Source organism: Peromyscus leucopus, chromosome 12 (assembly GCF_004664715.2).
Source record: "Peromyscus leucopus breed LL Stock chromosome 12, UCI_PerLeu_2.1, whole genome shotgun sequence".
Classification (NCBI taxonomy): Eukaryota; Metazoa; Chordata; class Mammalia; order Rodentia; family Cricetidae; genus Peromyscus; species Peromyscus leucopus.
The window spans coordinates 40,546,126-40,560,304 of NC_051073.1; the positions used below are offsets into that span (position 1 = coordinate 40,546,126).

Here is a 14,179-nt window from a genome sequence, read left to right on the forward strand (position 1 = left end):
TAAGCCATATTTTCTTTCTTTTCTCTCATGTAGCACAAAAAAAGTTTCATCCCTAAAGAAGATTTTTAGCACATTATCTATTGCCGTTGTTTTTGGAGTTACCTGGATTCTTGCATATGCCATGCTGATTAATAATGATGACATCAGGATTGTTTTCAGCTACATTTTCTGTCTTTTCAACACCACTCAGGTATGATATAGATGGTCTGAAAGCAGCAGAACACATGGCATGGTACATAGTATCATCCTGGACCCATGTTTCTTTCCTGTAAAACTCCCTGGGACCACTGTTTAGTTACCTTTAGGGGGATTGATTATTCGTAGACTTCATGAGAAGAACAAAAGCTTTCTGTGTTCTTTTCTGGCCTGGAGGTCACAGAGTAAGATCTCCATAGTGTTGGCACATGATTCCTCTTCTCTGAGTGAAAAATACCTCATAGGGCAGAACACATCCTTGCCTTTCTCCCATGCCAATTGACTTTGGTTGGTATGGGCAGTGATCCTTATTCCTTAACTTGGAACTCTGTGACAGGTTTACTGAATTTTTTTTGTTCAATTAAAAATGCGTTAAGATTAGATGTAGGCCCAGAATTTGAGCTATCTTTTCTGTAAATTTTACATTACATTTGTTAGTAGTACAAGGGGGGCATGCATGCCCTCGAATGTATGTGTGTGGAGGTCAGAGGACAGCTTGCGAGAGTCAGTGCTCTCCTCCCACCACGTGGGTCCTCAACCACCTTAGATCCTCAACCTTGGTGGCAGGCACCTTGTCCTCTGGGACATTTCACAGGCCCAGATGCAAAGTATCACCTTGGCAAAAACCCTGCTCATTCTGTGGTTGCTGGGTGTGAAGTTTTAAAATACCACTAAAGTTAACGACTACAGGCTCTATGGGGGCTTTTATATCCTTACCAGTATTTCATCTGGCTCTTTTATTGCTTAGTGAAGAGTGCGAGAAATCTCCACCAAGGACTTTGAGTCTATGTGTTCCCTTGTTTTCCATTCTGTCAGTTTTTGTTCCATACATTTTGAGGAAAGACTGAACAAACATTCATCCCCATGATATATATTCATGATTATTGTATTTCCTAGATGAATTAGCCCTTTCATCATTTACATTAAGATGTCCTTTTATTTCTGATAGTATCTTTTGCCATAAGATATACCTTATCTATTACCTAGTCTTGTTATGTAAATTGGTTATATGATTACATGTGTGTGCATGCATACGTGTACTTTTAAATTTTAAGTCTATATTATGGAGGCATCAAATACACAGGCCTTACCTCTTTGTCTATTGTGACGGTCTCCATCTCTTTATCAGAGACTGTAGCTTATTTGGATCTAAAGTACTCAGTGATGTAGGTTGCCATTTTATGGTTTGTCTTCTGTGGTTATCTGTTTTTATCCCTCTGATCCCCTTTTTCCTCCTCACTTTTGAGTATAATAGATTAATTATATTTATGAATCCATTTATTTTATTTTATTTTTTGAGACAGGGTTTCTCTGTGTAGTTTTGCGCCTTTCCTGGATCTCGCTCTGTAGACCAGGCTGGCCTTGAACTCACAAAGATCCACCTGGCTCTGCCTCCCAAGTGCTGGGATTAAAGGCGTGTGCCACCACCGCCCGGCTTATGACTCCATTTTAATTCACCTTCCAGTATTCAATACCATTTTGCATTCAGGGCTAAGTTCATGGATGCGGTATACATTCATAACTTTCATAAGAAACTTTAACATTTTACAACACCCCATGAAACCTAAGGTCCTCATAACAATAGACGCCAGCCTGCCACCTCTCTTCCCGTGTGGTGCATTTTCTTATGTCCTACATGTATATACATAATAAACCCCACAGAGAAATATTATTTTTCCCTTGAATAGGCATACACATTTTAAGTAATTAAGAGGAAAACTTTATATTTGGTTATGTGTCAATCACTTCTAGGGCCTTTCCTTTCTTTCTGAAGATCTATGTCATATGGTATCATTTATCTTCAGCGTAATGATATCCCTTAATATTTCTTGTAATTTATGGCTTTTGGTGACCAAATATTTTCTTTGATCTGTAAAAACATCAATTTTGCTCTCGTTGTTGAAGGATTTTTTCAAGTGCATATGAAACTAGGTTGACAGAGGCCCTTTTTTCCTTTTTCCTTTTTCCCTTTTAGCTTTTTAGAGAAGCAATTTCACACACTGATACATTTCCTAATGAAACGTCCTCAGCCATTCATACTGTTCTGCCGCACACAAGGGGGTTATTTTTCTCTGCTTGCATCCAAGTTCTCTCTCAGCTTTAATGCTCAGTATTTTGACTGTGGTGTGCATGGCTCTTAACTTTCTTTGCGTGTACTTTTCTTGGGACTGCTGAACTGTTAGAATCTTTCATGGTTGTCACCATTATTTTTTCCTGCTCTGCTTCTTTCTCCTTCTGCTCATCCAGTTGCATTGATGTTAGGTCATTGGACACTGTCACACAAATTACAGAGAGCTGTTCAGTTTCCTCTTTCTTCTTGCTAGTCCTTACACTAGCAGACCCCAGGTTATTATTTTCAAACTCACTCATTTTTTATGGTTGACTCTACTCTGTTGTGAAGCTTTTTGTTGTACTTTTTGTTGTAGGTGTTATACTTACCAGTTTAAAAGCTTTGATCTGAGCTGGGCGGTGGTGGTGCATGCCTTTAATCCCAGCACTCAGGAGGCAGAGCCAGCCGGATCTCTGTGAGTTCAAGGCCAGCTTGGTCTACAGAGTGAGATCCAGGACAGGCACCAAAACTACACAGAGAAACCCTGTCTTGAAAAACAAAACAAACAAACAAACAAACAAAAGCTTTGATCTGGTTTATATTCTTAAATTCTGCTCATATTTACTTTTTCCTTATTGTAACCACATTTCTGACACAGCCAAAAGAAGATCATCTGTTAAGTCTAACGCCTGGGTTGGTCATTTCAGCCACTCTCTATTCATTGCTGTTTTCCTTAAGATGGGTCATATTTTACTTTATTTTATTTTACAATACTATTCAGTTCTACATAACAGCCACAGATTTCCTTGTTCTCTCCCTTCCTGTCCCTCTCCCCTTCCCCCTAGCCCACCCCTCATCCCCACCTCCTCCAGATCAAGGTCTCCCCCGAGCACTGAGATCGACCTGATAGACTCAGTCCAGGCAGATCCAGTCCCCTCCTCCCAGATTGAGCCAAGCGTCCCTGTATAAGTCCCAGGATTCAAACAGCTATCTCATGCAGCAAGCCCAGGACCTGGTACCACTGCCTAGATGCCTCCCAAACAGGTCAAGCCAATCAACTGTCTCACCTATTCAGAGGGCCTGATCCAGTTGGGGGACCCTCAGCTTTGGTTCATAGTTCATGTGTTTCAATTCGTTTGGCTATTTGTCCCTGTGCTTTATCCAACCTTGGTTTCAACAATTCTCGCTCATATAAACCCTCCTCTTTCTTGCTAATTAGACTCCCAGCGCTCCACCCGGGGACTAGCCATGGATGTCTGCATCCAGATTCCTCAGTACTTGGATGGGATTTCTGGCACAACTATTAGGGTATTTGGCCATCCCATCACCAGAGTAGGTCAGTCCCGGCTGTCTCTCAGCCATTGCCAGCAGTCTTTTGTGGGGGTATCTTTGCGAATTTCTGTGGGCCTCTTTAGCACTTTGTTTCTTCCTTTTCTCATGTGGTCTTCATTTACCATGGTCTCCTATTCCTTGTTCTCCCTCTCTGTTCTTGATCCAGGTGGGATCGCCTAGTAACTTTGATTGCTTCTTGCATATTATAAACAGTGTAGTAGAGCAAATCTACCTTTTGTTATATTCTGATCAAGAACAGGCTCAGCAAATAATTAACTTGGACTAAAACTAAAACTCTTTCTTTTAGGTTTTGTCACATTTACCTAATCTATTAATGCAATTTCCCCCTTAGTTTGTGTGCACATGTGTGATGTGTGCATGCACATATGTGTGCAGAGGCCAGAAGAGGACCTTGTATGTCCCATTCTATCATGCTCTACCTCATTACTTTTGAGACAGGAACTCTCACTGAACTTGGAGCTAGGCTGGTGACGAGCACATCCCAGGATTACTCTTTTTCTCTCCCTCCCATCTAGGGTTATTGGCACATGCATGACCATGCCTAGCTTTTATGTTGGTGCTGTGACCCAAACTCAGGTCCTTATACTTAAACAGCAAGCACTCATACCCACTGGACCTTCTCCCCAAGCCTTGTTTTGTTTTTAAGCTTTCTGGTCATGATTTCTTAACAATTTTGAACCCACATATTTTGATTGTTTGGGTAATTTTCTCATGGTTTTTCATTTTGTTAAAAACAATTTTTTTAACTATTTAGTTAAAATTAGTTAAGAAAACTAGCCAGCTGTAGTAGTGTATGTCCATAGTCTTAACCCTTGGGAGGCTGAGGATAACCTGGGCTACATAATGAGACCTTGTTATAATAACAAAGAGGCTGGCAAGATAGTTCAGCAAGTAAAAGGTGTGTGGCCAAAGTGAAGGACCTGAGTGCAATCCTCTTACACTATCATCTTTTGTTACATGCAGCTACCCTAGTCTCCTTAACTATATATATTGTGCCTAATATATCATCACCTTTTACATATAACTTTATTTTGAACATTTTATTGTATTTCTAAAGTCTATTAATACAACCCTTGTTTATTAATGATTACTAGAAGATTCAGCTTTCAGTCTTCAGAGTAAAACAGATATGCGCTGGTCCCTGCATCCCTTTAATGTATGTGAGAACAATACCCTTACCCAGGGCCTTTCACTTGCTAGGCAAGTACAGTTACTGCTAATCTTACCTAAGGAAAATAATACTATTAACATAGTGCAATTGTTTATTGCCTCATAATTTTATTGGTACAATTTAAAATTTACTGTCTGTAATTAACACTGTCAACAATATTTTCTCTTAACAAATATTAATTACTTAAATTATATTTAATATTTGTGTTAACTGAATTTTATTTTTATATATATATATGTATATCCATTTTAAAAGTTTCCAAGGTATCTTATTAGATTATCCTATTGACTTCTTTGTTTTAATGAACGGCCATCAGTGATAGTATTTTTTTTTGATTAATCATTTTAGTAGATTGTGAATAAGCATTATTGAAGAGTTCCTAGCTGATAATTTGTCTTTAGATCTTTGTACATGAACTACAAATTTGTTTGACATCTAGTTATTGACAATCTTTTCTCCCACTTGGAATTCCATAGTTACTAAAATCTCATGCTTATAGAAAAGAGACTGAGATGATGCAAAATTAACTTTCATCATTGTTATTCTATCCCCTTTAAACAATAATTTTGAATGTATTTTAGACTATTTGAAGTTCCACAATACTGCAAAGTTCCCAAGTGCCCACCACCAACTTTAGTACTAAATAATAACATCTTTAGGGTTTTTTTTTTTTTTTTGGTTTGTTTGTTTGTTTGGTTTTGGTCTTTTGAGACAGGGTTTTTCTGTGTAACAGTTCTGACTGTCCTAGAACTTGCTTTGTAGACCAGGCTAGCCTTGAACTCACTGAGATCCGCCTGCCTCTGCCTCCCAAGTGCTGGGATTAAAGGCGTGCGCTACCACCACCTGGCTTGGATTTTTTAAAAATTATTTTATGAGTGTTTTGCCTGTATATATGTCTGTGTACCAAGTACATGCCTGGTACCTATGGAGGCCAGAAGAGGGTGTTGAATCCCCTGGATCTGTAATTATAAATAGTTGTGAGCCATGTGTGGGTGTTGAGAATCAAACCCTGGTCCTCTGGAAACGAAGTAAATGCTGTTAACTGCTGAACCATATTTCTAGTCCAAAAATATTATCTTCAATGACAATAATGTACAATCAAACCCAGGAAACAGTACATTTGTACATTTTCATACATTCTCTGTCCAGTGTTCCCCAGTGGCAATTTTTTTTTTGAGACAGGGTGTGTAGTTTTGGTGCCTGTCTTGGATCTCACTCTGTAGACCAGACTGGCCTTGAACTCACAGAGATCTGCCTGGCTTTACCTCCTGAATGCTGGGATTAACGGTGCACGCCACCACCACCCAGCAGACAATTTTATCTATAATATAATACATCTTCAAAATCAAGGAATGGGCATTGATGCAATATTATCAGCTAGGCTACAAATAGTACTAGAAAGGCTCCTTAGAGGATATAATATACTGGGTAGTACATTTCTGTTACAGTTACAAGTAAGAGACAACACCATATGTTGGATAAGGAAAGAAGATTGAAATTAAAAAATGCAGTAATTCATTTCCAAGCTCTACTGATGATGGATAATCTTGGGCAAATTGTTTAATTCTTCTGAATTTCAGTTTTCATGTTCATAGGGCTTAACTTACAGTGTTGATATGAGAATTGAATGAGAAGGACCAAATAATGAGGAGTAAACGAGAAGTGTCTGAAACCAGTTCAGTAAATGGCACTTTAAAGACATGGAGAAAATACTCCCCACCCTGTGTGGTCTAATTTCTTATGAGTGTCTCATCTCCCTGTGTAAAGTACAGAAAAGAAATGCCTAGCAGGGTTTTCATTTTGTGTTGTTAAGAGATTACCAAGTATGTGAAATTCCAGCTATATTACTAAATCTCCAGGAAATGGAATCACAGAATGTTGGAACTAGAAGAACGAATGGGTATCCCCCAGCAATCCTTCCGCTTTCAGAAAATGACGATCGTAGAGATTAGGGAAAGAGCAGATGTGCACAGCAGTAATCGCAAGTCAGGGCATGAACTCTGGTTATCTAAGTATGCATTACATGCAGTACTGCATCTGTGAGAAGGACATGCACATGAAGCAGCTGCAAACTCCAGTTGTGGAGCAGCTATACCTCATGATGGGAGAGTGAAATGAAAGCTCTTCATTTTGTACTACAGAATTCTGTACTGTAATATTGCCTGATATTAAACTTTAATTCTCTCTTCAGGGATTGCAAATATTCATCCTCTACACTGTTCGAACGAAAGTATTTCAGAATGAAGCTTCTAAAGTGTTGAAGTCCTTGTCATCGTCCTTTGACAGAGTGAAGAAGCCATCAATGCCTTCAGTAACCCCACGGGGACTGCGTTTGAGGATGTACAATATGCTCAGGTCCATACCTACGCTACATGAACGGTTTAGGCTACTGGAGCCATCTGAAGTGACTGAGGAAACATCACTGTCTTGGAACTGACCAAGCAAAGTCAAGGGCCTAATAAGTCTGTTGTTACCTCTGACAGTCTTTTCTATCCAACTCCTAAGAATTGTATCTGTTCATGTTATTCTCTAGTTCCCTAGAATGTCTTCTTAAAGACATGTTAAAACTCGCTGTTTCTTATCACAGGAATAATGGACTTGGTAGTTTTTGTGGTTTTCACTAGACTATTATGTGAATCAAGTCAAGAATACAGTACAGTATTCAAGATGACCATTGTTATGTCATTAAGTTTGCATGACACACTTTGACAATCATGTAGAACTTACAACAAATTCTTTTACAGCTCATTAAAAAAGACATGAGGAAAAATTACCTTCTAGAACAAAATGACTCCTGATAAGTACATGGAGTGGCTTGCACACATTATGCTTTTGCCGATGAAGAATTTGTCAACCAGTTTCACCACTAGGAAAAGATTTTTGTTGTTGTTATTGTTTTAAAAAAATGTTTTGTGACCAAATAATCAGTTCTGTAAGAAATGGCTAGAGATATGACTTAATAGACGGCTACGCCTCTAGTTATTTACTGCATGCACACACACACACACACACACACACACACACACACACACACATTATTGATGTAGTGACACTTGGACTCAGAAAATGAAAAAAAAATGCAGTCACAATCATATGTATGGCTTTTAGAAGCTCTAGATATTCCTAGACCTTCAAACCGTTGAATTGTGAACAGTTCCCACTGGAGTGGGGAACACCCCACTGGACTGAGGAGATACTATCTTTGAATTGTTGCTTTTGTTTTGCCATAAACTAGGCAACTGGTACGAGTATATGAACTAAGGAAGTAACAAATTCCATGTGAACTTGGCATAGCCTCCTCACCATTCCCTAAAGACTGCATTCTTTCTTTAATTTTATTTAACTTATTAAATGTGTATCTGCTTTTTAGCCTGCATGTATGTCTATTCACCATGTACATGCAAGGGCCTGTGGAAGCCAGAAGAGGGGTCAGATCCTCTGGGACTGGAGTTACAGACAGTTATGAGCAGACACACGGGTGCTGGGATTTGAACCTGGGTTCCTCTGCAAGAGCAGCCAGTGCTCTTAAATGCAAATCCTTCTCACCTTTCCTCAAAGAATGTGCATTCTTACAGAAGTGGTCGCAAATGACAGTTGGATTCCTAGGCAAACCAAGACAAGCTTATTTGATATGTAGTATAAATGAGACCTTATGGGAGAGCAGACAAAGCAAAAGGAAGAAAGTACAGAAGAAGAGCAATTCTAAAGGGACAGGACTCTCCGTAGTATTGTACTGATACACCTAGATATGGGCTGGACACAGAGAAAAACGTAAGATGTGACTGACTCAAAATTGGATCAGATGGGGGGGCTGGACAGATAGCTCAGAGGTTAACAACACTGGCTCTTCTTCCAGAGGTCCTGAGTTCAATTCCCAGCAACCACATGGTGGCTCACAATCATCTAGAATTAGATCTGGTGTCCTCTTCTGGCCTGCAGGCAGAATACTGTATACATAATAAATAAATAAATAAATAAATAAATAAATAAATAAATAAATAAACAAACAAATCTAAAAAGAATTGGATCAGATGAAAATATCTCTTAAGTAAAGTCCTGTAAATATGAAAAAAAAAGTCACTAAAAGCTATGTTCAGCCAGATGGTGGGATTTCTCTTTCCTTTGGTTGGCTATACTTGTTTCTTTGTTTTTCCCAGTATCTTTGGAGTATACCAAGTAAGATTCCATACAATGTTCCTTTAAGTGTGCAAGGTCCACATGCAGTGGTGGAGACTCGTTCACATGAAACTCTGAAGTCCTACCATCAGGAAACCATTCCTCTGGTTTGAACCTTTACCTGGGGTGGTAGTCAGCAGTCTAAAGGTCTGGTGATACAAATACAACTCAAATTTAGATTAAAGGTTAAAGTGAATTTCCTGGCTTAATAAATGTAAAGTCCAAGGGCCAAGTTGGCTTCAGATAATTTTTCTATGCTCCATTTGTTTATGGTCCTGTCTTATCTATTAAAAACAGCTATTATAAACTTTCAAGTGTCCTGGATTGAGACATGAAATAATGCATGGTAACATTAACTCCAGGTCTAGTTAGAACAAAGGATAGTAATAATGTATCAGGATTCTTCCCCGCTTCCTGTCTCCGTGTGTTTATCATTGTTCTCAAATATGGCTATTAACGGGCACTCCTAACCCTACATCCTTAAGGTCTAACAAGAAGAGGGATTTCATTCCTCTTGGCAAAGCACAAGATAAATCCTATTGAGCTTTTACTTCCTGTTCCAGCGGGAAGCAGGGCTGCTGGAAACAGGACCTCTAAGACAGATCATTTATTTTACCTACTTAGAAAGCACAGACAAATCCAAACCTGCTGCAGATGGCCACAGAGAAGCAAAAAGGGAGGAGATGACTCTTCTTAAGTCAGAGATGTGAAGATATGAGCTGGAGCTGAAAAACACCTCTTCCCTGTGTTGTGAGCAGGAGACAAAGAATCAACCAGCTTTCACTGGAGAAAGGGCAGAGAAGAACCTTGGCTGCCACCCCATCCTACCCCAGGGCTTTCCAGCACGTCCCACATTGGATGCAGTCAGCAAAAAGCCAGCTGAGACAGGGGTCTACGGAACACAGGAAGCCCTCAGCGCCAGAGTACAGTGGGCAGGGAGAATCAAGGACCAACATGCCCAGAGTTGGTGTGTCCTACCCAGGACATGTGCGTTGTGTTAGAGAATGCTGGTGTAGTCTCCGTCAAGTACCCACTGTGAAGGAGAGTAAGGATGATTTGGGTTGACAGATGCTTAAGCTCCATGAGTAACGGACAATTACATCTCAAAAGGGATGCTGACGGCACTATTTAAAGGTCTACTACATCTGACAGGACGTGAACATCTGTTGGCAAATAAGCCAGCCTAAGTCTGATCACTCATCTACTCTTCTTCCTTGTCTGAACTGGGTTTGAATGGGACCATCCATAGGGAGAGCAGGAAATAAAATTTGTAGTAAGGAAGACTGGGAACTGGTTTTCATGCTGTTGCTGTTGTGCATAAGCAGTTTCTACTTTCCATGGTTTCTGGTTACCTTTGTGTGATAACAGTTCCTGAGTGCTCTGTTTTTGCAGTGTCAAAGGAAACCAATGACCTTTGGGTTTTCTTGCCTGCATCTCAACTGACAGTTGAAAGTTCACTGTTCAACTGCCAGTCTGGCTTGCTTTTTCTCTTATCTCTTCTACCTTTAAGTTTATCTTGCTCCTTTTTTCCTGTCTTGTCAGTAACAAATGGTAATCCTTCTCAAGCTCATTGCTTCATTTAGAAGAACTGGGCATACTTTGTAAACACTTGAGAAGTTGGTATCAAAAGTAGCAGCTGATACATCAGCTTGTCAACTCCTGGGAATGTCTGTGGAACCTCACTAATGTGGTGATCAGACATGTTTCCATTCCTGTCTCCAGAGACAAGTTCTGACATGATGAAGGAGTTGCAAGCAGCTGGGTTGAACCACCCAATGCAACAATGTCCATGTAAAAAGGCTTTCACGAACACATATAAAATCAAACACTTGCCCCAAACACTGCAAACAAACTGATTAATAAATGAGCAAAGGACCTAAGTAGGCCTTTCCCGAAAGATGTCATAAGAGCTAACATGGAAATGGAAATCAAACCACAGTGGAATATGACTGCACACCTGTTAAACCCGCCTTTTTAAAAAGGGTTCTGAGAGATAACTAATGTTGCTGAGGATGTGGAGAGAATCTATACACACCGTTGGTGGGAACATAAATTAGTTCAGCCATTATTGAAAATGGCAAGAATATCCCTCAAAAATTAAAAATATAGCCGGGCGGTGGTGGCACACGCCTTTAATCCCAGCACTCGGGAGGCAGAGGCAGGCGGATCTTTGTGAGTTCGAGGCCAGCCTGGGCTACCAAGTGAGTTCCAGGAAAGGCGCAAAGCTACACAGAGAAACCCTGTCTCGAAAAACCAAAAAAAAAAAAAAAAAAAAAAAAAAAAAAAAAAAAAAAAAAATTAAAAATATAAATACCATAAGAACTAGTACCCTCCCCGCCCCCCAGCATATAGCCTAAGGAAATGAAATCAGAACCTGTATAGATATCTCTACTTTCATGTTGAAGTAGTGTTCTTCACAACAGTAAAGCTGATAAAACCACCTAATTATTGGGTTTTTGATGATTGGATAAATTAGTTGTAGCATATATGGATGTGCTTTGCCTTTTGAGTTTGTATCCAGTTAAATTCATTGTAAATTAAAAACACCATAATAAAATGAATTTAATATGCCTAATGTAGCAAGTATGCCTAATATAGCTTAGCCTACAGGAATATGTCCAGATCACTTACATTCACTGACATTTGGACAAAATCACCCAGCACAGGGCTGGTTTTATAATAAGGTGTAGTTTATTGACTATTATAGGATATGCTGGACAGTACATGTTTTCACTGTCATGACTGTGTGGCTGACTGGAGCTGTGGCTTGTAAGCCGAAGCCCAACATTTTGAAATTTTCATACCATGAGTCACTTATCCAGGAAAAGATCAAATTACAAATCTGAAGTATCATTTTTACTAGATTGATACTGCTTTTGTACAGAAACTTTAAGTTGAATGACATCATAAATTGACATTTTACATATTGTTTATACAGTGTGATATTACTCAGCCTTCAGAAAAAAAAGAAAGAGGCATTGCTGTTTGCAGCAGCGTGGATTACTCCAAAGAACCCAGTTGCAGAGATACTGTATATAATTTCAGGTCTCTGTGGCTTCTAAAATACAGTCACCCCCAGGGTAGAAGAGAATACTACACCCAGGGGTTGGGTGGTAGAGGGGAGGGTGGGTTGTTTGTTGCAAACTTCCAGCTACAGACTGGGTAAATTCTAGAACTCCACTGTACAGCAGCAGGGGCACTACAGCTAACAGTAGTGTACTGTTCTCATGCCAATGCTGAGGGTACGTCACAGAGTGGTTCCCCCAACTCTTCATGCACCTGATTCGCAAATGCAGGGCTATGAGGAGATGCATAAGTTAGCATGTGTATTGTAGTTGTTTGTCTATGTCAATATCACATTGTGTACCTTAGGTGTGTAATTTATATACTTTTTTTTTTTTGGTTTTTCAAGACAGGGTTTCTCTGTGTAGCTTTGCGCCTTTCCTGGGACTCACTTGGTAGCCCAGGCTGGCCTCGAACTCACAGAGATCCGCCTGCCTCTGCCTCCCGAGTGCTGGGATTAAAGGCGTGCGCCACCACCGCCCGGCGTAATTTATATACTTTTAAAGCTATTGAATAATCATCTTCCCAAATATTTTTATAAAATTAATATCCATAACATCTTAATTTTAAACTGTCTACTTTTCCATTTTCCCTACAGTCCTTGTCATAACTAACAGTAAATGAAATTACACTATGTTTTACTTACCATTACATACTAAGTAGTCCTCATCACAATAATAACTCATCATAATATTAACAATAATATGACATGAATCATTAATTTGTTTCCCTATTGTCTATTCCATCGATTTCAATATTTAACATATAGGAAAAGCTATGAATAAATGGATACAGATACAATTTTTTCTTTGTTTAAATAGCTTCCTTAAGATAAATTCTCAGTACTTGGATAAGTGTGTTGAAAGATAATAACATGTCTTTAGCAGGTCTGGGAGGTGAGTTTGCTCTTCAACAACCCAGTCTTTGCAGAGTTCAGAGATCTCCAGAAGAAGATTTTAATTCCTTCTGAGGATGGCTTCCCCAGGACTCAAGGGCCTCCCAGGAGGCCTTGCCTCTTAAAAGTCCTGACACCCACCTCCTGACACCAACTACCACACTGCCAAGTAAGCTTGCAGTGAACATCTGGTGATCTACGCCACTTGCAAAGCTAGCAGGCACACAGAAGCTCTCCCTATCAGATTCCCTTCCCGTCCAAATACGTCTTTACTATCCACTAAATCCACTGAAGATCTCGTGTACTTAAGAAATTTTGTGTTTGTTCCTTCATGTAAGAAGAAAACATTTCATCTGATTTTGAATATTATGAACCAAACATTTACGTCATTTTTGTATAAGTCTTTATGCTAACATTTTATTTGCTCTTAAAATATTGCATGGTATTGTTGGGTCACAGAGTAATTGTATATGGAACTTTATTTAAAATACATTATTAAAACAAACAAACAAACAAACAACAGCTGAGGTGTTTTCTAAGATGGCTGACCCATTTTACAATGGCAATGTAGAAACTGAGCATTAACTTGTAAGGTTCTGATTTGTTAATTATTTCAGAAAGGGGAAGCAGTTATAATTCATTTTTAGCCCATTGATCAGGTTTCTGAATACCAGCTCTTTCATGGAGATGTGGATTGTGTGTGTGTGTGTGTGTGTGTGTGTGTGTGTGTGTGTGTGTGTGTGTGTTAGAGCAGGGTGGCATGATCCAGTGCTGCTGTCTCTTACAAGACATTCTCAGAGACCTATGGTACAGTTCCTATCTGCACTATCTCCCAGTGGAGCTTTGCTACGTGTGCAGGTAGAATCTTTACAATTGGTTGGACTTTGACACGAGTTACCATGAAACCGTAATACAATAATGGAGACTTTCTGGACCGTGGTGATAATAAAGGAAGATGGTCCCACTCCCCTAGTACTCACTAGGCAGCAACAGAGAAGGCAAGTGTTCTAGACTAAGAGTTTGGACTCCGTTACAAGTTATGTGATTTGAGATAAGAGTGCAAGATGCTGGAAAGGAAGAAGCAAGGCAAGGCAAACTCCGAATCTCCTACCCCTGCTAAAATTTGTGACTGTAAAGGTAGGCAGAAATTATTCTTAAGAAAATATTACCCCCAGTTAAATAATGCATGAGTATAACATCCTTAAAACACACAAACAACAGTGCCAAAGGCAGAGCCAGAGTCCTCCATGGGCCAGCTATTAAATCCACAGCCCAC

The 14,179-nt window shown here is 39.5% G+C and overlaps 1 protein-coding gene across 1 annotated transcript in view; it reads left to right on the forward strand.

The window, feature by feature from the left end:
• The window catches only part of Adgrg7 (adhesion G protein-coupled receptor G7), a 51,505-nt gene extending 43,350 nt beyond the window's left edge, over positions 1-8,155 (forward strand). The window contains exons 15-16 of the mRNA XM_028867522.2: positions 34-190; positions 6,961-8,155. Of these exons, the coding sequence (XP_028723355.1) occupies positions 34-190; positions 6,961-7,206 (403 nt within the window). The 3' untranslated portion in view covers positions 7,207-8,155. The remainder of the gene's footprint in view (positions 1-33; positions 191-6,960) is intronic.
• The last annotated feature ends 6,024 nt before the right edge of the window (positions 8,156-14,179 follow it).